General features: G+C 54.2%; 1 protein-coding gene across 4 annotated transcripts in view; it reads right to left on the reverse strand.

Annotated features, from left to right (window-relative positions):
* The window catches only part of SPG11 (SPG11 vesicle trafficking associated, spatacsin), a 41,766-nt gene that overhangs the window by 7,719 nt on the left and 11,208 nt on the right, over nucleotides 1-22,839 (reverse strand). For 3 of the 4 annotated variants that reach the window (XM_029070309.2, XM_029070308.2, XM_029070311.1), the window contains exons 8-26: nucleotides 22,325-22,463; nucleotides 21,374-21,529; nucleotides 20,864-21,051; nucleotides 19,412-19,588; nucleotides 18,170-18,241; nucleotides 16,670-16,797; nucleotides 14,241-14,419; nucleotides 13,369-13,582; nucleotides 10,595-10,798; nucleotides 9,723-9,829; nucleotides 8,299-8,444; nucleotides 6,633-6,794; nucleotides 6,146-6,212; nucleotides 4,692-4,857; nucleotides 4,255-4,460; nucleotides 4,001-4,109; nucleotides 3,143-3,302; nucleotides 2,554-2,799; nucleotides 2,054-2,257 (exon numbers count right to left, since the gene is read on the reverse strand). In XM_029070309.2, the coding sequence (XP_028926142.1) occupies nucleotides 2,054-2,257; nucleotides 2,554-2,799; nucleotides 3,143-3,302; nucleotides 4,001-4,109; nucleotides 4,255-4,460; nucleotides 4,692-4,857; nucleotides 6,146-6,212; nucleotides 6,633-6,794; nucleotides 8,299-8,444; nucleotides 9,723-9,829; nucleotides 10,595-10,798; nucleotides 13,369-13,582; nucleotides 14,241-14,419; nucleotides 16,670-16,797; nucleotides 18,170-18,241; nucleotides 19,412-19,588; nucleotides 20,864-21,051; nucleotides 21,374-21,529; nucleotides 22,325-22,463 (3,030 nt within the window). The remainder of the gene's footprint in view (nucleotides 1-2,053; nucleotides 2,258-2,553; nucleotides 2,800-3,142; nucleotides 3,303-4,000; nucleotides 4,110-4,254; nucleotides 4,461-4,691; nucleotides 4,858-6,145; nucleotides 6,213-6,632; nucleotides 6,795-8,298; nucleotides 8,445-9,722; nucleotides 9,830-10,594; nucleotides 10,799-13,368; nucleotides 13,583-14,240; nucleotides 14,420-16,669; nucleotides 16,798-18,169; nucleotides 18,242-19,411; nucleotides 19,589-20,863; nucleotides 21,052-21,373; nucleotides 21,530-22,324; nucleotides 22,464-22,839) is intronic. The other variant, XM_029070310.2, reaches the window with a different exon arrangement.

Genomic DNA, 22,839 nt, shown 5'->3' on the forward strand with positions numbered 1-22,839 from the left:
TCAAGACAAAATTTAGATCCCCCGTAAGCCGAAGCCTGCTCGTCGGCGAGCGGCAACACGGACCGGGGCCATCCCGGTTCCCCATCCGTCAGTGGGGCTTTGGCCCTGGGGGCAATAGGCCAACCACCAGGGTACGTTTGAGGCACGGACGACCTTAACACCACACAATCCCAACTCCCAACAAGCTGGAGGGCAAACCTTTAGACTGTCAGCTGGTTGTGGGCAGGGAATATATCCGTTGACTGTATGGTTATATCGTACTCTCCCAAGCGCTTAGTATGGTGCTCTGCGCACAAGAAGAGCTCAAGAGAAGCAGCATGGTGCAATGGATAGACCACGGGCCTGGGAGTCAGGAGGTCATGGGCTCTAATCCCAGCTCCGCCACTTGTCTGCTGTGTGGCCTCGGGCAAGTCACTTAACTTCTCTATGCATCTGTGAAATGGGGATTGAGGCTGTGAGCTCCACACGGGACAGGGACTGTTCCCAGCCCTATTTGCTTCTACCCACGCCAGCACTTTGTACAGTGCTTGGCACACGGTAAGCGCTTAACAAATATCACAATTACTATTATTATTAAATACAACTGACTGATGATCGACTGACTGCAGGCAGAAGGGTCATCCCCCCTGTCCTCCTTGACAGAGCAAACCCATCTGGGTATTTCCCTCTAGGGAACGACTAATGCCGCTGGGCACCACGCCCCCATGCCAGTCCCCTGTGCTGGAGACTGCCCCCGGCTGAGTGGTGGGGGGAGGCTCTCTCACGCATTGCCCCAAGTCAGCTGTGTGACTGTGGGCAAGTCACTTCACTTCTCTGTGCCTCAGTTACCTCATCTGTAAAATGGGGATTAACTGTGAGCCTCATGTTGGACAACCTGATTACCCTGTATCTATCCCAGCGCTTAGAACAGTGCTCTGCACATAGTAAGGGCTTAACAAATACCAACATTATTATTATTATTATTATTAAGCCCGGGAGTTCAGATCAGGAGCCATGTGGAGCAGGCGCCGGCTCTCTTGGGCTTTCTTCACTGGCAAAGAGTAAGTATGGTTCCACCTTCCAAGGAACGTCGGCCAGCCTATCTGAACGGTGTCTCTCCACCGAATTCTTGCCGAGAATTCCCTGGGCACTTCCTCCAGAGACCTCGCCTCAGGGTGCTTCTGGGTCGAGAAGGGGGAAGCGGCTGGGAGGCCCAAGCAAGCCCTGGACCTCTGCAGGCCCACTCCCGCCTCCCCGGGGGTTGAGCACCTTGAAGCTGGGCACACAGAGAAGCAGGGGGCCTAGTGGAAAGAAACTGAGCCTTGGCTTCTAATCCCGGCTCTGCCACTTACCCTCTGTTTGACTTCAGGCAAGTCACTTTACTTCTCTGGGCTTCAGTTTCCTCCTCCATAAAATGGGATTCAATACCTGTTCTCCTTTCCACTTCGACTGTGAGCCCCATGTGTGACAGGGACTGCGTCCAACCTGATTATCTTGAATCCACTCCAGTGCTTTGTATAGTGCTTGGCATCTAGTAAGCACTTAATACCAAACTGAAATACCAAACACCACCTAGCCCCATTGACAAAGGACAAACTGTTCCCCAAGCAACAATGGTCCCAAGAAAGGAAGAGCACATAGAACAGTCCGAAAAGGCCCCAGGAGTGCTGACCCCCAGACCTCACTCTGCAGGTGAGGGTCCATTTCTGGGCAACACCCTCAAAGTGAGCACCTCTTTCTCAATGTAATAGAACGGCTGCCCCGGCCAGGTTTCGTTCATTCGTTCCATCGTATTTATTGAGCACTTACTGTGAGTAGAGCACTGAACTAAGCGCTTGGGAGAGTCCAAAATAGCAATAAACAGTCACATTCCCCACCCACAACAAGTTCACACGCCCCCACTGCCGAGCCCTTCTCCTCAGGGCTCCGGAAAGCCCAGGTAGCACCTACCCACCCTCCTTTTCTCCCTCCCTCCCACCCACCTTCACCCACCTGGCTCTGGGACCCACAAGACGGTAAGAAAGAGCCAGGTGGGGATGGGGTGGATGCCCAGTCAGGGCAGCTGTCCCGTTACCTTGAGAAAGAGGCGCGCACTTTGGCTGAGGGTTTGGCTCTTCTGTCTTTCTAATAGAGTCCTCCAGATGGCCGCGAGGACGTCGAGACCCCAGTCGTGGGCTTCAACGGGCATGTCCCGAAGGGCCCGCATAGCCTCGGCGGCAGTGGCCTCGTCCACGGAAGTGACGATCCAGGCGCAGAGGCAGGGGATGATCCCGGCATCCTGTGGACAGCGACGGCTTCTTTTCAACCAGGGGCCGGACCTTACCCACTCCACAGGACACCGACTGACCTAGATGTCCCATCGGGGAACTGCCCTTCGCTAAGCAGCTCCCCCACCTGCTCGGCCTCCACCGAGCGCTGAACTGGGCAGTGCCGGCAACACCCCATCAGCAACGGAGGGCCACCATTTCCCTTGGGGACGTTGGGCCCGAAAGGGCTGCCTGGGAGAAAGTGACTTCCGAAGCAGAGAGAGGCCCCCGCGGACCTCCGAGGCCCAGCCTCTCATTCGCTACTCACCTGGAAGCAGGCAGCCAGGACACTCAGGGCAGGCGCCCGCTGCCTCACCGCCTCGGCCAGGAGGCCGTGCCAGGCCCCAGGCCCCTCCGGACACCGCAGCAGAGCCTGAAAGGCATCGGAGGCCCCCTCCCTGCCTGTCGAGTCCCTCGGTACCACCGGGTCGCCGGATAGTGGAGCCAGGTTTTCCAGGGCCAGCTGCAGGTGGTCCCGGAGGACAGGGCTGAAATTCCCCAGGAGGGGCATCACCTGCAGGCCACACAGGAACAGAGGAGCAGAGCACCAATCAGCTGACAGAAAGAGAAGACTGAAATTCCACCTAGGACAGGTGTGAAAACTACCAACAAGTCGAATTTTGGCCAGGTTGTTTCTCACTCAGCCTAACCTCAGCTCAAGGTGGCTGTGGTTCGGGCAGGGGCCTCGGCCACTGGTTCCCAGCTGGTCCGGCCTGGACCTGCCTGGTCTGAGAGTGACATGGCCTCAGCAGGGCCCTCCTGGGCCCCCTCCAGAAGAGCACGGACTCAGCCCCAAGGCCCTCCCACCCCCCAGAGGGGAGAGAGGGAGGTTTTGCGGCGAAAGCGGAGAGGCCCACCTCCTCCGGGCGGAAGCCATGGAGCTGGCTGTGAACGATGAACCGCAGCCAGTCGTCCGTCTGGGCGCAGGCCCTGAGGTAGGAGGGGCTGGGCCTCAAGCCATGGAGCTTGCAGAACTGCACAGCCAGGGCCCACTGACATCTGGAGTCACTGGACGTCCTGAGATTCCAGGAGAAGGATGAGCTTTTAAAATACCACCCCGGGGCAACAAGGGGGTGCCCTCGACCCATAATCCTTTGCTGGGAGGGGTAGCGGGGGTGACAGCTGAGCCTGACCCAATGTGGTCCCAGAGAGAGGCCCTGAGCACCCCCAGCTCTTCTCTGAGTGAACTGGCTGGGGTGATTGGTTTGGAGGCAAAGGGTGGGGGGAGTCAAAAGTCAAAGCTCAGCCCCTGGAGCGTCACTTGTGGCTCTAGGCTCTGGTTCTAGGTGACCCCCCGATGATGACTGTTCCATTCGGAGCCAGGGGGTGGGGACACTGCCGCCCAAGGTGAAAGCCCGGGCCCCTTGGAGCCAGGTTGAGGAAGGACATGCAGACCTGTCAGTTAAGATCCAGCCATTCTGAGGTGGGGAGTGAGAATGCTGCCGCCCAAGAAGGCTCGACTGGTTCTACCTTTCTGGGCTCCTGAATGCAGCTGCTGTGGCTACAAGTGATCTGTGGGGAGCCCTGAACAGCCAGGCTGTTGAGGGGAACCCTCCTCTCCCCCCAGCACCAAGAACTCCTGCCCCTTCAGCAACATCCAGGCTGGGGAAGCTGGGAAAACACTGGCTCGGAGAAGAGCGGACCCGGGCCAGTCCGGACCACGTGGCCCAGACGCTCTGTGAGCGAGGCCCCCGCAGCCACCGGGTCCCACCCACCTCTGGATCTCCTGCTGCTGAATGCCGTCCCAGATGCCTTCCTCTAACAGAGCCAGCAGTTCTTCCGCAGCTGCCAGGTCACCGTCGGCCAGTTTAGCCAGCTTGGCAGCTGTGACAGAGTCAGGCAAGGGCGTCCATCCCTCAGGAGCGGCGGGATGAGGAGGGGGCCGGGGAGCAGGGAGGGAGACGGAGGTGTCGGGCCCGTTCGCCATCCCCCGCAATCTGCCAGGTAGCAGAGGCAGAGGATGACCTACCTAGGGATTCCCTGAGGGCGCCGGGCCGGGCCTCGTCGTTCCGGCACCTGTGGTTGAGGATGGTGTTGGCCACTTTCAAGTCAACCCGCAGTTTCCGACTATCGAGGCCCAGGAGCTCCAGGAAGCATACGCAGGCAGCCCCAACAGAAGCGACGTGGAAGGAGGCGAGCCCTAGAGTGTAGGCCTCGTGTCCTGCCTGCTGGATCCTGGAAAGGAGGGAAGTCAAAACCCAGCAAGCACAGAGACCCAGACCAGCCCAGCCCGAGGCCTCAAGTGGGAGCCGCATACCCTGTTACTAGGCAAATTGCCCTTCCGATTGTTCTGAGTACCGAATGACAAGATGGCTGGGAGTCCCCGGGGCCCCTCAGAGCCGAGCTATTTCTGCGCCCACCCTTCCCGGAGCGCCCGATCCCTCCCGCCTCTTGCCGGGAGCTCACAGCTGCTTCGGGGACTTGCTCTTGGCTAGGTCCTGGACCAGCAGAGAACCGAAGGCAAACGACGGGCGTCCGTGGCGCAGGTAGTAGGCGAAATCCAGCCTCTCGGTCAAGGCGTACTTGCTTACCAGCTCCGGGCTGGAGAAGTGAGGCAGCTGGCTCATGCTGTCTGGGAGTCCGTGGGCCACAAAGTGAAAGCCTGAACGGAAGAATCCGCCCCACACTCCGCCTCTCCAAGGCCCCAGCCCAGAGCCTCAAAAGGCACTGGTCTTAGAACAGCAACCAAGTTTAAACTGGCTTTCCACTCATGAGACTCCCAAGTGTCCAGGGACACCCAGATGAAGCAATAACGATATCTGTTAAGCACTTACATCCCAGTGCTAAGCACTGGGATGGAAACAAGTAAATCCAGTTGGACACAGTCCCTGTCCCACGTGGGGCTCAGAGTCTCGATCCCCATTTTACAGATAAGGTAACCAAGGCCCAGAGAAGTCAAATGGCTTGTCCAAGATCACACAGCAGACACGTGGTGGAGCCTGGATTAGAACCCATGACCTTCTGACTCCCAGGCCCGTGCTCTAGACACTATGTCCTGTTGCTCCTCACCCTGAAGAGGGGTGAATCTGGACGTTTTTATGTCCGGGACCGTGGTTAAACCCTGAACCTCTCGACCCCTCTTGGAGTCCGCCATGAGGTGGGAGAAACCAAAGTGACCACCCCTTTCCTGCTGTGGTCACAGAGACCACGGGAATTTTGGCCCCCTCCCCACCTTTCAGCGAAAGCTTTCCCTGCAAAGTGCTCTCGGTGCTAAAGGCAGCACAACTGGAATACCATCACCCATCAGCTCTCAGGAGACTGCACTGTATGTTTGCAGTGTATGCAGTGAATGTATTAAGTACGTGGGAGAGTACAGTAGAATTAGTCAGCATGATCCTTGCCTACAAGGAGCTAACAGTCTAATACAGCATGGCTCAGTGGAAAGAGCCCGGGCTTGGGAGTCAGAAGTCATGGGTTCTAATCCTGCCTCCACCGCTTGCCAGCTGTGACTTTGGGCAAGTCACTTAACTTCTCTGTGCCTCAGTGACCTCATCTGTAAAATGGGGATTAAATCTGGGAGCCCCACGACGGACAACCTGATCACCTTGTATCCCCCCAGCGCTTAGAAGAGTGCTTTGCACACAGTAAGTGCTTAACAAATACCACCATTATTTATTATTATTATTAATAAGAGCAGTGGCCCCAACCTAACCATTTTGGCATTAGTCCAGAAAGGAGACCCTCCAGGTCAAAGTGGTCCAGGAGGGTGGCCTACTTAAGAGGGAGGACCTGCCAATGCCTAGGACTCAGGAAGGGACAGACACGGATTCTGTTGGGGCCACACACAAGCTCTTCTGCTGCTGCCCAGCGGCCCCCTATCAACCCTGGGAAGTTCACTAAGTGCCGACGTAGGGACGAACCTCCAATGGCCAGGGTGTTCGTGGGCTGCCAGCCAAACAGTCTGGCTGGGTCAAAGGGCAACAGAGCCTGGAGAGAGATGGAGGGATAGAAGGGGAGACAGGTAGAGTGCGAGACAGAGGAGGAGAGAGAGCCAGCGAGGTGGGGGGAAGAGAGAGAGTGTCAGTTTGTGGTCAGAGAAAACACATCAGCCCATCTGAAAACCACCAGAATCTGCCCAACTCTTGAGTTTCTCCAATCCCAGAGCCATTTTCCATTCCTCCCTGTGGTCCTCTCTGTGTGTGGCAACCCCCACTGCCCACCCTCTTTGTATCTTGGGACCCGATGACTTCACGCTCCTTCTCCCCACAACCCCATCCAGAAAAAAGCATCCGATTGGCCTCGGTGCTTAGGGCCAACCAGCTCTAAAAGACCGCCCAAACCCAGCTCCTTCTTGCTCAAATCAGCAGGCAATGCCGCCATGGGGCTTGGGACCATGGGCTGGCTCACCTGCAGAAGGTGGTAGAGGGTGATGTCGTGTGGTGGGCTCCCGTGGGCAGGGGACTGTGGGAAAAGAGCTGCCCGGAGCTTAGGGTAAGGAGCTAGGGCCATTTTCAGCAGCTGGGGATCCACCTTCTTCCAACAGCTCTCACGCTCTTCCCTCTGGATCACCTCAGGAGAAAGGCACCAGAAGTTTTCAGCCCAGTTTTCAGCCCCCCACCCTCTCCAAAATTCCCAGACCAAACATAGGCCACACAGCTGGTCGACAGTATGTACTGAACACCTACTAATAATGATAATAATCGTAGTACCTACCAAGTGCTTACTACTACTGCTAATAATGACGATGGTATTTGTTATGCACTTACTATGCATCAAGCACTGCTCTAAGTGCTGGGGTAAATACAAGCTAATCGGGTTGGACACAGTCCCTTTCCCACATGGGGCTCACAGTCTTAATCCCCAAACACAGATGAGGTAACTGAGGCCCAGAGCAGTGAAGTGACATGCCCAAAGTCACACAGCAGACAAGAGGCAGAGCAGGGATTAGAATTCAGGTCCTTCTGACTCCCAGGCCCACGCTCTATCCTCTAGGCCATGCTGCTTCCATGACGCTGTTCCAAACTCTGCGCTAAACCCTTGGGTGGATACAATACAATCAGACTGGACAAAGTCTCTGTCCCTCAAGGGGCTCACAGCCTAACCTAACCGGGGGATGGGGGGAATGGGTCTTTAATCCCAATTTTACAGATTAGGAGACTGAGGTACAGAGAGGTTATGTGATCTGCCTAAAGTCAAATAACTGCTAAGTGGTAGAGTTGGCATTAGAAGCCAGGACTCCTGATTTCTGGTCCCGTGTTCTTCTAAGTGCAGAGTCCTGTCCTAAGCACTTGAGAGAGTACGATAGAGGGGTAGTAGACACAATCCCTGCCCTCAAGGAGCTGATAGTCCAGTATTACAGAACCTGGGTGGGTCAAGCATAGTCTAGAGGCATGACAGCCTGTCTCTGGTGGGTGGAGGATGATCCAGGCAGCAGAGTGAAGTATGGACTGGAGTGGGGAGGGACAGGAGGCAGGGAGGTTGGCAAAGAGGCTAATACAATAATCAAGGCAGGATAGGGTAAGTGGTTGGATTAATGTCATAGCAATTCGGATGGGAAGGAAAGAGCAAATTTTCGTGATGCTGTGAAGGTTGAACCAACAAAATTTAGTGATAGACTGACTGTGGGTTGAATGTGAGAGAGGAGTCGAGGATAATGCCAAGGTTATGGGCTTGTGAGACTGGAAGGATGGTAGTGCTACCTACAGTGAAGGGAAAGTCAGGGGAAGAACAGGGTATCTAATCCTCATTTTGCAGTTGAGAAAACTGAAGCCTGGAGAAGTTAATTGACTGGACCAAGTTCACCCAGCAGACATGTGGCGGAGCCAGAATTAGAACCCAAGTCATCTGGCTCCCAGGCCTGTGCTCTTTTCACTAGGCCACGGGGCCAATTTCAGCGTATGAAATTGGGCCAGCGTTGCCCCAGGCTTTGTGGTCTGATCTCTGAAGATGTACATGTTGGGGAGGGAGAGGGGGAGCTCGCTCTCTCAAGACAAGGCTCAGTCTCCCCCCACCATGCTTCCTCCCACGCCCCTCCCTCCCCCATCGGGGCAGGGGTCCCCATGGCACCTGGTACCTGGGTGAGCCCGCCCGGAGCAAACATGGTGGTGGCGAGGGCCAGGAGGGTGCGTCCTTCCAGCAGCATGCTGCTCACGCTGGCCTGATTACTGGGAATAAGGATCTGCGCGTTCGCCAGGCTGGCTTGGAAAATCAGCTTCGGATCTGGAAAGAAGACAGCGAGGGACCTCACTACAGGAGCGTGGCCTAGTGGGAAAGAGCCTGGACATCCAGAGCACCTGGGTTCTCACCCCAGCTTCACTACCTGCCTGCCAGGTGACCTTGGGCAAGTCACTTTGCTTCTCGGCACCTCAGTTTCCTTGCCATAAAATGGGGATTCAATACCCAGTCTCCGTCCTATAGACTGTGAGTCTCATGAGGGACAGGAATTTCATCCCACCTGATTACCTTGTATATAATTATAATAATTATACTTATGGCATTTGTTAAGGGCTTACTATGTGTCAAGCACTGTTCTAAGCACTGGGGTAGATACAAGTCAAAGAGGTTGGACACAGTCCCTGTCCCATATGGGCTCACTGTCCAAGAAAGAAAAGGTATTTAATCCCCATTTTACAGATGAGGAAACTGAGGCACAGAGAAATTAAGTGACTAGCCCAAGACCACACAGCAGGCAGTTGGCAGAGCCAGGATTATAGTCCAGGTCCTCTGATGCCCAGGTCCATGCTCTTTCCACTAGACCACACTGCTGCTTCTTGTATCTACCCCATGGCTTAGTACAGTGCTAGAGAAGCAACATGGCCTAGATGCTAGGGAGTCAAAGGACCTGGGATCTAATCCCGGATCTGCCGCTTGTCTGCTGTATGACCTTGGGCAAGTTGCTTAACTTCTCTATGCCTCAGTTACCTCATCTGTAAAATGGTGATTAAGACTGTGAGCCCCATGAGGGATAGGGACTGTGTCCAACCTAATTAGCTTGTCTCTACCCCAGCGCTTAGTACAGCAGCCAGCACAGCGTAAGTGCTTTACAAATACCATAAAGAAAGAAGAAGAAAGAAGTAAATGCTTCGCCCAATAACACAAGTATTATTATTATTGTCGTTGCCATCATCATTCTTTTTATTGCTATTACGCCAGAAATCCAGGGTCACTTTCCGAGGAGGAGAAGAAAGCAAACTCCCATTTTTGGGGGTCTGAGCTAGAGAGGCTGTCTGTGGACTCTGAGCATCCCAAGCGCTTAGAACAGTGCTTGGCACATAGTAGGCGCTTAACAAATGCCATCATTATTATCCCCCGGCCACGGACAGGCTGCCCACATGCCGGTCTGCTTTCATGTGCCGGGGGCAGCCGACCCGGGGGGGGGGGGTCCTCCCTCACAGCTGGGGCCAACAGAATGACAGTCTGCCCCACAAAGTTCACTTTCTCCACGGAGGCTGACTGTCCGCCCCCGGCCTCCTCATCGCCTGACAGATTCCTCCCTACCTGGCGGACTCCTGGAGACCTGGCGGCAGCAGACTAAGAACTCAAACCAGGGGTAGGCTTCGTGAAGATCCTTGTTCTCCAGGAAGGGAAAGTTCTCAGGGCTTAGACTGAAAATGCGACAAACAGGAAGTCGGCCGGTTAACACGATTCGAGAGAGAAAAGACGGGGCCCACCGCGAGGCTCGGAGAGGCGGTATCGGGTTAAGGAGTCCGGCCTAGTGGAAAGAGCCCGGGCCTGGGAGTCAGAGGACCTGGGCTCCTCCACCTGGCTGTGTGTCCTTGGTCAAGTCACTTCACTTCTCTGGGCCTCAGTAACCTTATCTGTAAAATGGGGATTAAGACCGAAAGCCCTATGTGGGATGGAGACTGTGTCCAGCCTGATTAGTTTGTATCTACCCCTGTGCTTAGTAGAGTGCCTGGCACATAGTAAGCGCTTAATTTTTTAATTTTTTTTTTTTAAAAGGAACTGGGGAACTGAGTGGAAACACCAGTTGGGCACCAGTAAGTGGGAGTGGCCTTTCCCCCAACTCCTGATCCAGAACTGACTGGGCGGATGATCTGGGAACCCCCAGAACTAGAGAGGAAACGGGGGTGTCGTCCTCAGAAGACACCAACTTCAGCCTTGAGGTACAGCACTGTGGGGGACAGGGATTGGGTCTCGCCTGCTAAACTGGTATCTGTCCCAGTGCTTAGCACAGAGTAAGCACTGAATGCCACAATTAGGACGTTAGCCACAGGGTCCTCCTGGGCTTGCGTCCTGAGCCAGAAGCCCTGGTGCCCGAGGGGCGGGGAGAGATGGGGGTGGCACTTTCCAGGCTTTTCGATTCAGACGCTGCGAGGCAGGACGCAGAGCGCAGGGCCGACGGGACTCACCCGTGGTGGTCGAGGTAGACGTAGAGAAGGTGCTGCAGGCTGTGTTCCAAGCAGTGGAGGAGAAAGCGGGAGTGGAAATCCAAGCCCTCCTGAGACCTGTAGTTTTGAACGGGGAGGGGGTCCTGCATGACGCCCCCGATTCGGCTCAGCCTCGCAAGGAGGAGGTCAAAATCGTCCAGTTCCGACGCGACGAACACGCCTCTCCTACAGAGAATCAGGGGAAAAGGTGCAGTGAGGCAAAAGGAAGCGTGAGTGGGCGTGGGTGGACAAGCCCTCCGTGGGAGGCAGAGAGAAGCAGCGCGGTCTAGTGGAAAGAGCTAGGGTCTGGGAGTCGGAGGACCTGGGTTCTAATCCTGGTCAGCTACCTATCTGCTCGGTGACCTTAGATAAGTCACTTCACTTCTCTGGGCTTCAATACCTGCTCTCCTTCCCATTAAGACTGGGAGCCCCATGAGGGCTGTATCTGATTATCTTGTATATACTCCTACACTTACATATATTGTTTGGCATGCAATAAGAGCTCAACACGTACCAGTTATTATGATTGTTATCTGAGCAGCCAGGCCCCGGGCTGAATGTGTCACTCCCAGGACACCACTCCCTTCCCCCGGAAAAGAGGGGCTCCAGAGAGGGCAGCTGCCCAGACGGAGAAGAGACGAGATCAGAAAGGAAGGGGAGCAGGGCCGGTAGATGCCAGGAATCTCGTTACTAACAGAGGGAAGTAACCAGAGGGAAGAGCCCGGAGTTGGGGCCCAGGAGAGACCGCTTCAAGCCCCAGCTCTGCCCCTGGCCTGCTGGGTGCCCCCGGACAAGTCACCGAACCTCTCTGAGCCTTGGTTTCTATATTTGTGAAACGGGGTTAAAAGAGCCCCATCCTCCCAGACTGTACTATGTGGGATAGGGACAGTGTCCAGTTGGATTATTGCATCTACGCCAGCACAGAGTCGCATGTGGGACAGGGATTACGTTCAATCTGATTTGCCTGTATCCACCTCAGCGCTTAGTACAGTGCTTGGCACAAAGTAAGCGCTTGACAAATACCTCAATTATTACCCGATCATCTGTTCTGTCGGTCTGCTTTCTTTTTTTAAAGAGTAAAGGCTTGTGGCCAAGGATGGATTTCCCCTGGAGCCCACAATCCCCACGGTGAATTCTGGTTAGCCTGGGTTGGTTAGAGAGCACGTCTCTCTCCCTAAAACCACAGCCCACGAAAGAAGAACTGGGATGGGGGGGATTCCCAAGAGCCCTGAGTACGAAGCGAGATGGCCAGACCCGGTGGTTCCAACCGGAGGGCCGAGAAACAGCGGGCCCCCTGCAGCCCCCTGGGACAACCAGCGGGGCTCCGCGTCCTCCTGGGCCCTCCCCCTCGGTGGGGCGGAAACAGCCGGTACACCCTCGACCCACGACCTCGCCGACGCCCAGGTCAGGGGGCCGGGCCGCCCCTTCCCCACCGTCACGGGGTCCTGGGAGGGACAGGAGGGTGACGGGGCCACAGCTGCCCTGCTGTGCCGGGGGTGGTCCCCGACAGAACAAAGTGGCCAGAAATGTAATAATCATGGTAATCGTTACGTGCTTACTGTGGGTCAGGCACTGTACTAAGCGATATGAAATGTGAATTCGAATCCGACAAACTCATCTGTAGAGCTAGCTGGGAAGACCTGGGCGCTGCCTGCTCTCCCGGCCTCGCACCCCACCACACTTAGTAAGCAACAAGCATCCGCTTCTCCCACTCCTGCTCCAACCGCTGAGTCCAAGATGGATCAGGGAAGCAGTGTGGCCAGGTGGATAGAGCACGGGCCTGGGAGTCAGAAGGGTCTGGGTTCTAATCCCAGCTCTGCCACTTGTCTGCTGTGGGACCTTGGGCAAATCATTTAACTACTCTGTACCTCGGTTACCTCATCTGGAAAATCGGGATTAAGATCGTGTGCTCCATGTGGGACAAGGACTGTAGCCAATCTGATTACTTAGTATAGTGCCTGGCACACAGTAAACGCTTAACAAATACCACAGTACTTATTATTATGGATTGTTTCACCCCCAATCCCATCGCAATTCATCCTGTTATGATCCCTGTGGCCCCACAACCCCCTTGCGTCGCCAACCCTGGATCGACGGCTGCTAAGGCAGAGAGGTCCAGGCTCGGGTGCAGCCACCAAACTGTCGCCGGTGGTGATTGCCGCTCTGTGCCCTCCTGCTCCCTGACCGCCCTCGAGGGTGAATTCCTGGAGGGGGCTACTCATTCCACCGCCTTCTCCACGCGTTTGGCTATCTTTCAAGCCATATCATCGTTTCCCCTCCTCCCCGAAACCTTGGGCAAACATCGGTTAAGGGTTCCCAGGTTCATTTGATCCATCATTCGATCGATGACATTTGAGAACTTACCGTATACACAGCACTATATTAAGCACTTGGAAGGGACACCATGGAAGAGTGCTCCCCCCACGGAGGAAGCAGCTTGGCCTAGCACACACAGGAGGAGCTCGGTAAATGCAACTCGTGGGCTGATGGCCCACAGAGCCCAGGCCGGTGCCCTGGCACTTGTGGCAACCTGAGCACAGCTCCCGCAAGAGCCCCAGTAAGAGGAGGCTCCAGGCCCCTACGAGAGTTGCTCTTGGTTTTCCCCCAGAAGGGAAGAGTTAGAACTTTACTCTGATTCCTCCCACACTTCCCCTTCAAACTGGGCCAGCAAACCGAGGATCGGATACACACACACACCCACACCAATGTCCCCACACCCCCCGCGTCCCTCCTCATACCCAGAAATGCCCCAATACCTGGCCAGTTTGTCTAATATCTCATTCCTCATGTAGCCACTGCAGAGCGTGTGCTGGTCAATGACATCGGCCGTCAGGGGAGGCCACCGGGCCGGCTGGAGAGGGGCAGGGCCATCCTGTGGCTGCAGTTCTCCAATCCACGACAGGATGTTCGGCCAGTCGTGGCGAGACGTGAGCTGGGCCCAGAGCACCTCGGGGGTACAGGAGCGGAGTTCTGGGACGGGAGACAAGCACAGGCAAAAGTGAATTTGGAGCAGGAGGGGCCATATCATCACTCCCCCCTGCCAACACCCAATTGCCCGAGCTGGGGACCAGCCAGGGCAGGGATTAGTCACGCATCTTCTGCCTCCGGCATTTGCCTCCTGGGCCCCGCCACCTCCCTGGCCATTCCCTTGCTTGGCCCCTCTGCAGGCTTGGTGCAATTCAAAACCAGCCAAATCCCTGCCTCCTTTTCACCAGGTCTCTCGGGTTTGGGTGAGGAGGAGGCTGAAAGCCAGGAGCCCGGGAGATTTTTAGATGACGTGGATATTCTGCATTCACCCGGGCACTGGCAGCAAAAGCCCCCACGAACTTAATTTGCAGGGACCGGGAAATCGATTTGCCACTGACATGAGTTGTTGGGGAAGGGGAAGGAGGGTCCGTATTTCCCTCAGCAGGACTGAGGAGGAGCTGCCCAAGGCGGTGCCAAGCTGAGCCCACAAGAAACTCGTAGCCGGTGACAACACTGGCACTTGTCAACAGGAAGTTCTAAAGTGGAAGTTCCCTGAGGCCAAGAAGGACTGGACTTTCCCTAGTTTCTGAGGCAGATACCTGCTCCCCACAGTTCCCCGGCCCTCCGGCCCCTTCCCGAACCTGAGGCCTCTGACACTTGCCATCCTCCGTGATCCGGGGGAGTAGGACGGCCTCTCGTGTCGGAGGGTCCCACCTCTCGGCCCAGCTGAGCATAAGCCTACGCTCCGGCTCGCTTGGTTCGTCCTCCGGCTCCGGCTCGCCCAAAACCGAGTCCAAAATGCACTTGTGTCTGGGGAGGTCTCGTTCCTTGCTCCAGCACCTGAAAGAGACAGTGGTTTCACCTCGTTGCTGAAGAAGCCTCTCTCCCATAGGCTTGGGCACCTTGAGTGAGGATTTCAGCCCCTTCAGCTTGATGGTTGACTTTTTAAAAAAATGGTATTTAATAACTGCAGGATTTGCTAAGCGCTTGCTATGTACCTGGCACTGTACGCTGAGGTGGATAGAAGCAAATCGGGTTGGACGGTTCCTGTCCCACACGGGGCTCAGAGTCTCCATCCCCACTTTACAGATGAGGTAACTGAGGCCCAGAGAAGTGAAGTGAATTGCCCAAGTTCACACAGAGGCCAAGTAGCAGAGCCACTTGATCTTTTGACTCCCAGGCCAGTGCTCTATCCGTTAGGCCGCACCAGTTACCTGACTTAAAGGTGGTCTGTGTTTTTCCGGCTCCTGCCGCTGGCGGGATGGTACTCCCTCCCGAGAATGCCAAACCCAGGCGGACCGAAGCCACGTGGAAAAACTCTGGCCGCCTTCCAAGCCACGTCAGCATTCCCCCTCCCCCACTTCCCCGCCCCCCCACAGCACACACTTTGTTCAAACACTGGTTCCCAGATTCATTTGATCACTCAATCAGTGATAGTTGAGAGATTTCTATGTTCACAGCACTGTATTAAATGCTTGGAGGAACACCATGGAAGAGGTGCTTCCTCTTTGGGGGAAGCAGCATGGTCTAGTGTGGAAAGAGCTTGGCCCTGGGAGTCAGAACACCTGGGTTCTAATCCCAGCTCCGCCACTTGGCTGCTGTGTGACCTTGGGCAAGTGACTGCAATGCACTGTGCTTGTTACCTCATTTGTCAAAGGGGGAGTTAAGACTGTGAGACCCAGGTAAGAAATGGACTGTGTCCATGCTTATATCTTATAAGCTCAATGGTTGACTTCTTTTTTCAGTGGTATTTAATAACCATGGTATTTGTTAATCGCTTACTATGGACTGGGCACTGAACACTTACATCTAACCCAGGGCTTAGTACAGTGACTGGCACATAAAAACAGCTCAACAAATACAAAAAAAAAAGATATCCAGCTGGCACCCCAGGTGACTTCTCCATTTGAGCTTACTGCCCTACTCTTTTCTTTGGCATTTATGACATTTAGTTAGTGATGGAATTGATTCAGCGCTTATTTTGTCTCAAGCACTGCGTTAAGCACTGGGGTAAGAACAGTCACATAGCCTTGTCTGGCCCAGGATTCACAACCCAAAAGGTAGGGAGAGGCAGGTGTTACAGGGAGGGAAACTGAGGCCCAGAGAGTTTAAGTGATTTGCCCGGCGTCACACAGCAAGGCAGAGGCAGAGCTGGAACAAAATCCAGGTCTCAGCTCCCAGAGTCCCAAGCTCTTTCCACTAGGGCACACTGCCTTCCCCTCTAGCTACCATTGGGGAACTCTTCCATTCAGAAAATGGGAGTTCTGGTTTTGGAGAACAGGCCGGGGAAGGATCGAACCAGAGTTCCTTCGTAAAGAGAATGTCCCGGCCCTTGGTGGTGAGGGGAGTGTGCAACAAAGCCAGCCGCTAGTCTCAATGTGACGAACAGTGCAGCCACAAGCCCTGGGCAAAATGGGGGCGGGGGGAGAAAGATTCTTTACTCAATTTTATTATTTTTTTAAAAACGGTATTATTTACTTTGTTCCAAGCACCGTTCTAAGTGCTGGGGTAAGTACTACAAGATAATCGGTTGGACAAAGCCTATTCCCACATGGGACTTACAGTCTGAATCCCCATTTTGTAGATGAGGTAACGGACACAGAGAAGATAAGTGACCTAATAGTAATAATAATAATTATGGTACTTGTTAAGCACTGTTCTAAGCACTGGGCTAGATACAATTTAATCAGGCTGGACATAGTTCCTGACCCACAAGGGGCTCACACTTTTAATCTCCATTTTACAGATGAGGTAACTGAGGCCTAGAAGTCTTGGGACTTATCCAAGGTCATGCAGCGGACACATGGCGAAGCCGGAATTAGAACCCAGGTCCTTCTGACTCCCAGGCCTGTGCTCTAGCCACTTAGCCACGCTGCTTTCCTGTAACCCTCTGACGGACAACGTACCCACAAAAAGACCTCGAGGCAGGGACGCTCCTATCCACAAAGGAGCCACGGGGCACTTTCACAGGAAGGGCGTGTGCCAACAAGAGGGTCCGCTTTGGGTGGGAGTGGGTGCCAGGAGGGCCACACGCTCCAAAGTGTGGCCTCAATGTCTGGGGCGGAAAACTGGAGGTGGGGAGACGGTTACCTGGAGGGACACTTGGGCTCTCTGTTTTCTTCACCAGGGCCCATGTACAGAGTCTCGACCTGACGCACAAACTCTATAGTACGCTTCTCTTCTTCAGAAAAGTCATTCTCTTCTTGCAGCACTCCAACCTTAAATCAGAGTGCTGGAGATCAATCGCCAATCAATGAATCAATCACAATTACTGAAACCTGCATGCAGAACATTTTACTAAGTGCTGGGGAGAGTTCTAGACTGCAAGCTCATTGTGGACAGAGACCGTGTCTACCGACTATTATTTTGTACTCTCTTAAACGCTTCATTCATTCATTCATTCTATTGCATTTATTGAGCGCTTCCTGTGTGCAGAGCACTGTGCTAAGGCTTGGAAAGTACAATTAGGCAACAAATAGGGACAATCCCTACCCAATAACAGACTCACGGACTAGAAGGGGGGAGACAGACAACAAAACAAGTAGACAGGCATCAATAGCAACAATAGAAATAAATAGAATTATGGATATTTACACATCATTAATAAAATAAATAGAATAATAAATATGTACATATATACACGTGCTGTGGGGTGGGAAGGGGGTAGATCAGAGGGAGGGAGTAGGGGCGATGGGGATGGGAGGAGGAGCAGAGGAAAAGGGGGGCTCAGTCTGGGAAGGCCTCCTGGAGGAGGTGAGCTTTCAGTAGGGCTTTGAAGGGGGGAAGTGTGCTAGTTTGGTGGATGTGAGGAGGGAGGGCATTCCAGGCCAGAGGTAGGACATGGGCCAGGGGTCGACGGCGGGACAGGAGAGTACGAGACATATTGAGGAGGTTAGTGGCAGAGGAGTGGAGTGTGCGGGCTGGGCTGTAGAAGGAGAGAAGGGAGGTGAGGTAAGAGGGGTCAAGGTGATGGAAAGCTTTGAAGCCAATAGTGAGGAGTTTTTGCTTGATAGGCAACCACTGGAGATTTTTGAGGAGGGGGGTGAATTTCTGTAGCAATACAATGCTCCGCACACAGTAAGTGCTCAATAAATACCACTGATTGGCGAGTATAATACAACAGAATACACAGGCATGTTCACTGCCCACGGTACACTTACAGACTAGACAGACATTAATATAAAAATGTAAATTATGGATATGTACATATGTGCAATCCACTCCAATGCAACTTGGTGAGTCGGTCCATCAGCAACACGTACTGAGTGCCTACTGAGGACAGAGCACTGTACTAAGCGTTTGAAAGAGCCCAACAGAGTAGAGAGACATGACACTCCTTGCCCTCAGGGGACTTAGAGGGCAAATGAGACTAACAACGCGCTGTCTTTCGATCAACGATTCAAACACGCACAGATGCTGCCATCCCTCATCCGAGGAACCCAAGAGCGGAACCTCAAAGTAAGTCGTTTGGGAACCCCTCTGCCCAATCCCATCTGACCTGGGGACCCATGAACCTAGGACGAGATTGTGAGAGAGCCCACAGGATACTTCTCTGGGAAGATTCAACTACTTAGTCTTGCGTTCACTTACCAAGAAGTCTCGCAGAGCTTTCTCTGTTGTGTAGAAACATATCTTGTGTAGCTGGGCCTTCACATCGAAACCCTGCGGAGTCACAGAGAACGCCCCCCGCCACCACAAAACCCATCAGACAGTCTGAAATGGAGCTGCACGTGTTCCCACAGAGAGATCACATTGGCTGACCAGAGCTCTGTGACATCTCAGAGGTCTGCAACCTTACCAAAGCATCCAAATACCCCTACCGTACCACGGCAACCAGCGCCAACCATAACCACCCTCTCCCTGACAGATGGTGGCCGCAATGGGTGGGGTGGGAGGGGGCACAGGGTGGAACCAGATCTTGGGTGAGGGAGAAAGAGCCAACCGCCACTGTTCCCAGAACCCCCTAACTGGGCAGCCACCATGAAGAAGGTGTTCTTTCTAGAAGGAGGAGGAGGCACCTAAAGGAAATCTGAAAATCCCAGGCATAAAAATAACCCAGCAAGCCCCTGGTGCAACACGAGGCCTTTGCCCTAAGGCAAACTAAGGCCTGGCTGCTGGGGGATTAAGGCTGGACCTGTCCAGATTCTCTCCAGATTTAGCTAAAAGTTACCACCACCCCACGGCTGGGGGCTGAGAAGGAGGCTCAGAACCAATGGGCTTTCCTAGTTCAAAGCTGATGTGAGTCCTGGCCTCAGACCCAGGCCCCCTGCTCTGCCAGCTGGGGTACTCCTTGCCCACATGCCTGGCAGGAAGTCCCACGCATGGAGCTGGGTTCTCGGAATCATCGGGGCAGGGGATGAAGGATCCTAGGGGTATGAGCTTCCTCTTGAAGTTGACACACGGCCCAGAGCTCAGCCATATTCTATATGCTGCCTGCCCCTGCATGGAATCCCCAGAAAAAGCAGCGGTCGCCAACACTGGCCCCTACCCTTCTGCCGACCTGATCAGCTGCCCGAGGTCCTGAGCTGGATGGATGGAGGGCTAGAGCAGGTGATACTTTCTGGTCTCCCAAAAGGTCTCTTCCCCAGAGTCACTTCCTGAGGGATTTTTCAGGAATGATTTTGCCAGTTTTTCCAGAGCTTTACTCTGAAGCAAATTCACTTCGAATAAAATCCCCTCAGCCTGTGCTGTACCACAGTCCTACTCTTCACAGTGTGTCACAAGGCCAGAGAGTTTGTGGTATCTGGAGAAACAGTTTTACATGAACCCAGGGGGCCGCCCACTTCCTCAGGGCGTCTTGGCCTCATCCGGGCCCAGGCCCGGCCCGCTCACCATGTTCCTTAGGAGCCGGGAGGCTTCCTCGACATTCTTCTCCAGCAGGCGGTTGTAGGCCAGACCCAGCCCCGTCTGGATCAGCTGTTCAAGGTTTTGGGCAGCATGGCCGGTTACCCTAAAGAAGGCCTGAGCCTCGGGGATCTTGTTATTTAGGATGGCATCAGTGATGACTTGCTGAGAGAGAGCCAAAAATCAAATATGGCAATTGAAATTTGAGGAGAAGGCACTGGGCTCTCTTCCCAAAATTCTGAGTGGCAAACAACACTCCCCACCCCTGCCTCCTGTCCTGCCAGAAGCCTGGGGATGAAGAGGAGGGAGATTTTTGAGGAGGGGGGTGACATTTCTGTAGAAATACAGTGCTCTGCACACAGTAAGCGCTCAATAAATACCACTGATTGACTGGCGAGTGTAATACAACAGAATACACAGGCACGTTCACTGCCCAGGGTGCGCTTACAGCCTAGATGGAGAGACAGACATTAATATAAAATGTAAATTATCGATATGTACATATGTGCAATCCACTCCAATGCAACTTGGTGAGTCAGTCCATCAGCAATACGTACTGAGTGTCTACTGGGGACAGAGCACTGTACTAGGCGCATGAGAGAGCACAACAAAGTAAAGAGACATGACACTCCTTGCCCTCAAGGAACTTTGAGGGCAAATGAGACTAAAGTGGCAAATGTTTCCGGGATATCCCTTGTCACTGCGAAGATTTTGGTAGTTCCAATCAATCATTCTATCAATCACGTGCTCAATCAATTTTATTTACTGAGCACTTACTATCTGCAGAGCAATCTATTAGGTGCTTAGAAGAGTACGAGATAACACAATTAGCGGATACGTTCCATGGGGTCTATCTACTCTGTACTAAGCACTTGGGAGAGGGTGACGGAGCAAACAGACATGATCCCTACCCTCAAGGACATTACGCTCTAGCAGGTGAGACAAATGCTGCAAACATTTACAGAGAGAAGGAAGAAGAAAAAGAGGACACTGACACATGAGTGCTTAAGTAACTGGGAACATAAGATACGAACACAAATACTAGCAGAGGTCACGCGTACCAAAGTGCCTAGGTGGTGAAGAGGAGAGAGAAAGCGAAGATTAGAAATGAATCCGGAAAGGGCTGCTGGAGGAGATGGGCTTTGAAGATAGGAGAGCTTGGGTCTGACAGATGTGCAGTGGGAGGGAGTGTCAGACAGGAGGAAGGGTGTGAGCAAGAGAGAGGCGAGAACGAGGTCCAGCGGGTGGGCTGGCTTGACTGAGCCACCGCAACGAGCTCAGAGCCACCAGCTTCGAGTGTAGCAGTGCAGGGCAGCGGCTGTGGGCCAGAAGTCCCCCCAGGGGAAGAGGCTGTCTCGGATCTCCCTGGCACCCCCACTGCATCCTCAGTAGCGGGTCCCCAGGAACCAGCCCCCGGGGAGGACAGCCAAGCAACTTTACCTCCGGGCTGAGCCCTTCCCAAGCTTCCGGCCTCCTTCCTGTGGGCGTGGGGTCGCTCAGGCCGACTCCTGCACCAGATGCACCCACGGTGTCCACCGGCCTCTTCGGAAACTTGATCATAAAGGTTCGGAGCTCGGTGATGTAACCGGTTAAGATATCCACTCCAGCCTGCAGGGGCCCGTCCAGCTCTGGGGAGATGCACATGAGCCGGGTCACCGAGACCGAAGCAAACCAAAGAGCACTAGGTGTGATGGGGCTGGTGTGGGGCATGTGGGATGCCAGTGTCCATCCCAGGGGCCCAGGGGACTGGGGTTTGCATTTCTCCCAACTCCGAACTCATTTCTCCTCCTCTGCCTCTTACGGGGAGAAGTACTCCAGATTCTTACGCTTGCATGTTCTGACCCAAATTAGTCACAGGCTTCTGGTCCGGCCCCACCACGTGCGTCCCCCATGCTCATCTCCAGCACGATGTTTTGGGCCAGACAAAGGCCACAGCTGACCCCACCTCACCGTCTATGTGGACGAAGATCTCTCGGAGTTGCTTGTGGAGGAAGGACAGGGTGAGGTTCAGCAGCTGTTCTGAAAAGTGTTTGCTCTGAGTTTCCAAGTCGTTCTCTCTTACCGCTGAGCAGAGCAAGTCGAGAGCGGGGATCAGCTCTTGTACTCCTGGGAAGGCACACGGATTCCCAGGTCAGGACAGGGGACACGCAGACCCATGCCTGGGACAGAATGGGGTACAGCCGTATGGATGCCCGGCTCAGGGCAAAGAACACACATACAGACTCCCAGTTCAAGGCAGAAGACATGGACAAGGACATTTGGGTCCGGTCAGGGAACGTTCACATGGATGATCGGAGCAGGACAGGGGACACCTACGGGTTCCCCACCCAGGATCTGAACTCCCAGGACTCAAATGTTATAACTTGACAGTGGGGCCTGACCGCCACAGCCCTGCAAGGCTCGTTTGGATGGACTGGGAGCTTTCGCCTGCCGAGCTCACAGCTCTCGCATGGAGGAGAAGATCCGACCTGGGCTTTGTGGCCAGCTGCACAGGACTTCCCTCACCCTGAGCCGTCCCTTCCCTCGGGTTCTCAAACAGAGGAACTGGAGTCCCAAAGGGGAAATGCCTGAACTCAGGGATAATGGCAGGCAGAGAGGGTAAGGGGAGAGGGGCCATTGGGTGGGGAGTTCCCAGCTCCAGGGAGCAGCAATCATGCTGCTTTCACCCTGCAGCACCTGGGCTTTCGGGCCCAGATGGGCTTGCCTCGGCCTCTGTGCCCTAATAGAAACCCTGTGCTAACGGCTCAGGAAACAAGGCTTCGCCAAGTAGGGGGTCCTGTGAGAGGGCCTGGGCTGGGGCCAAAAAGTCAAATCCAAGGCATCCTGTGACATAACTGCTTTATGCACTGTAAGGAGAAGATGAGGCTGCAACGGCACGGGTAAAGGTCTGCGTCTTCTTACTTTTCAAATACTCTTGGGATGGAAGACCGGCGAACGGATCAGTTAGTGAGGAAGAGGGGGAGGCCGAAGGAGTCAAAAGATTCTCTTTGCTCTTCAGAAAAAAGTCTACGGTGTCCAGCTGACGGTTCTCGATCCCAGCCTGAAATAAAATAGAATTCAGCCCCGGGGAGGAACAATGCTACACTGGAAATGACAGGAAGTGGGGTGGGGCCAGCAGGGGCCTGTCCACTGGGATCTTTCCTTCCAAAATGATTACGAACTATGTGCTAAGCACAGGGAGAGAAATCAAATTATGAGTTTGAACAGAGCTTCCGTCTCGGTCATACACGGGGCTTGCAATCTGAGGAGTATGGACAGCAGGGATCTGGTCCCCATTTTACAGGTGAGAAAACTGAGGCCCATGAGAACTTAAGCAACTGCCCGGAGGTCACACGCAGGTCAGCGGTGGAGTTGGGACTTGGACCTCAATCTCCCAATTCTCAGACCTGGGTTCTTTCCACTAGACCACCACGTCT

Source organism: Ornithorhynchus anatinus, chromosome 8 (assembly GCF_004115215.2).
Source record: "Ornithorhynchus anatinus isolate Pmale09 chromosome 8, mOrnAna1.pri.v4, whole genome shotgun sequence".
Taxonomy (NCBI): domain Eukaryota; kingdom Metazoa; phylum Chordata; class Mammalia; order Monotremata; family Ornithorhynchidae; genus Ornithorhynchus; species Ornithorhynchus anatinus.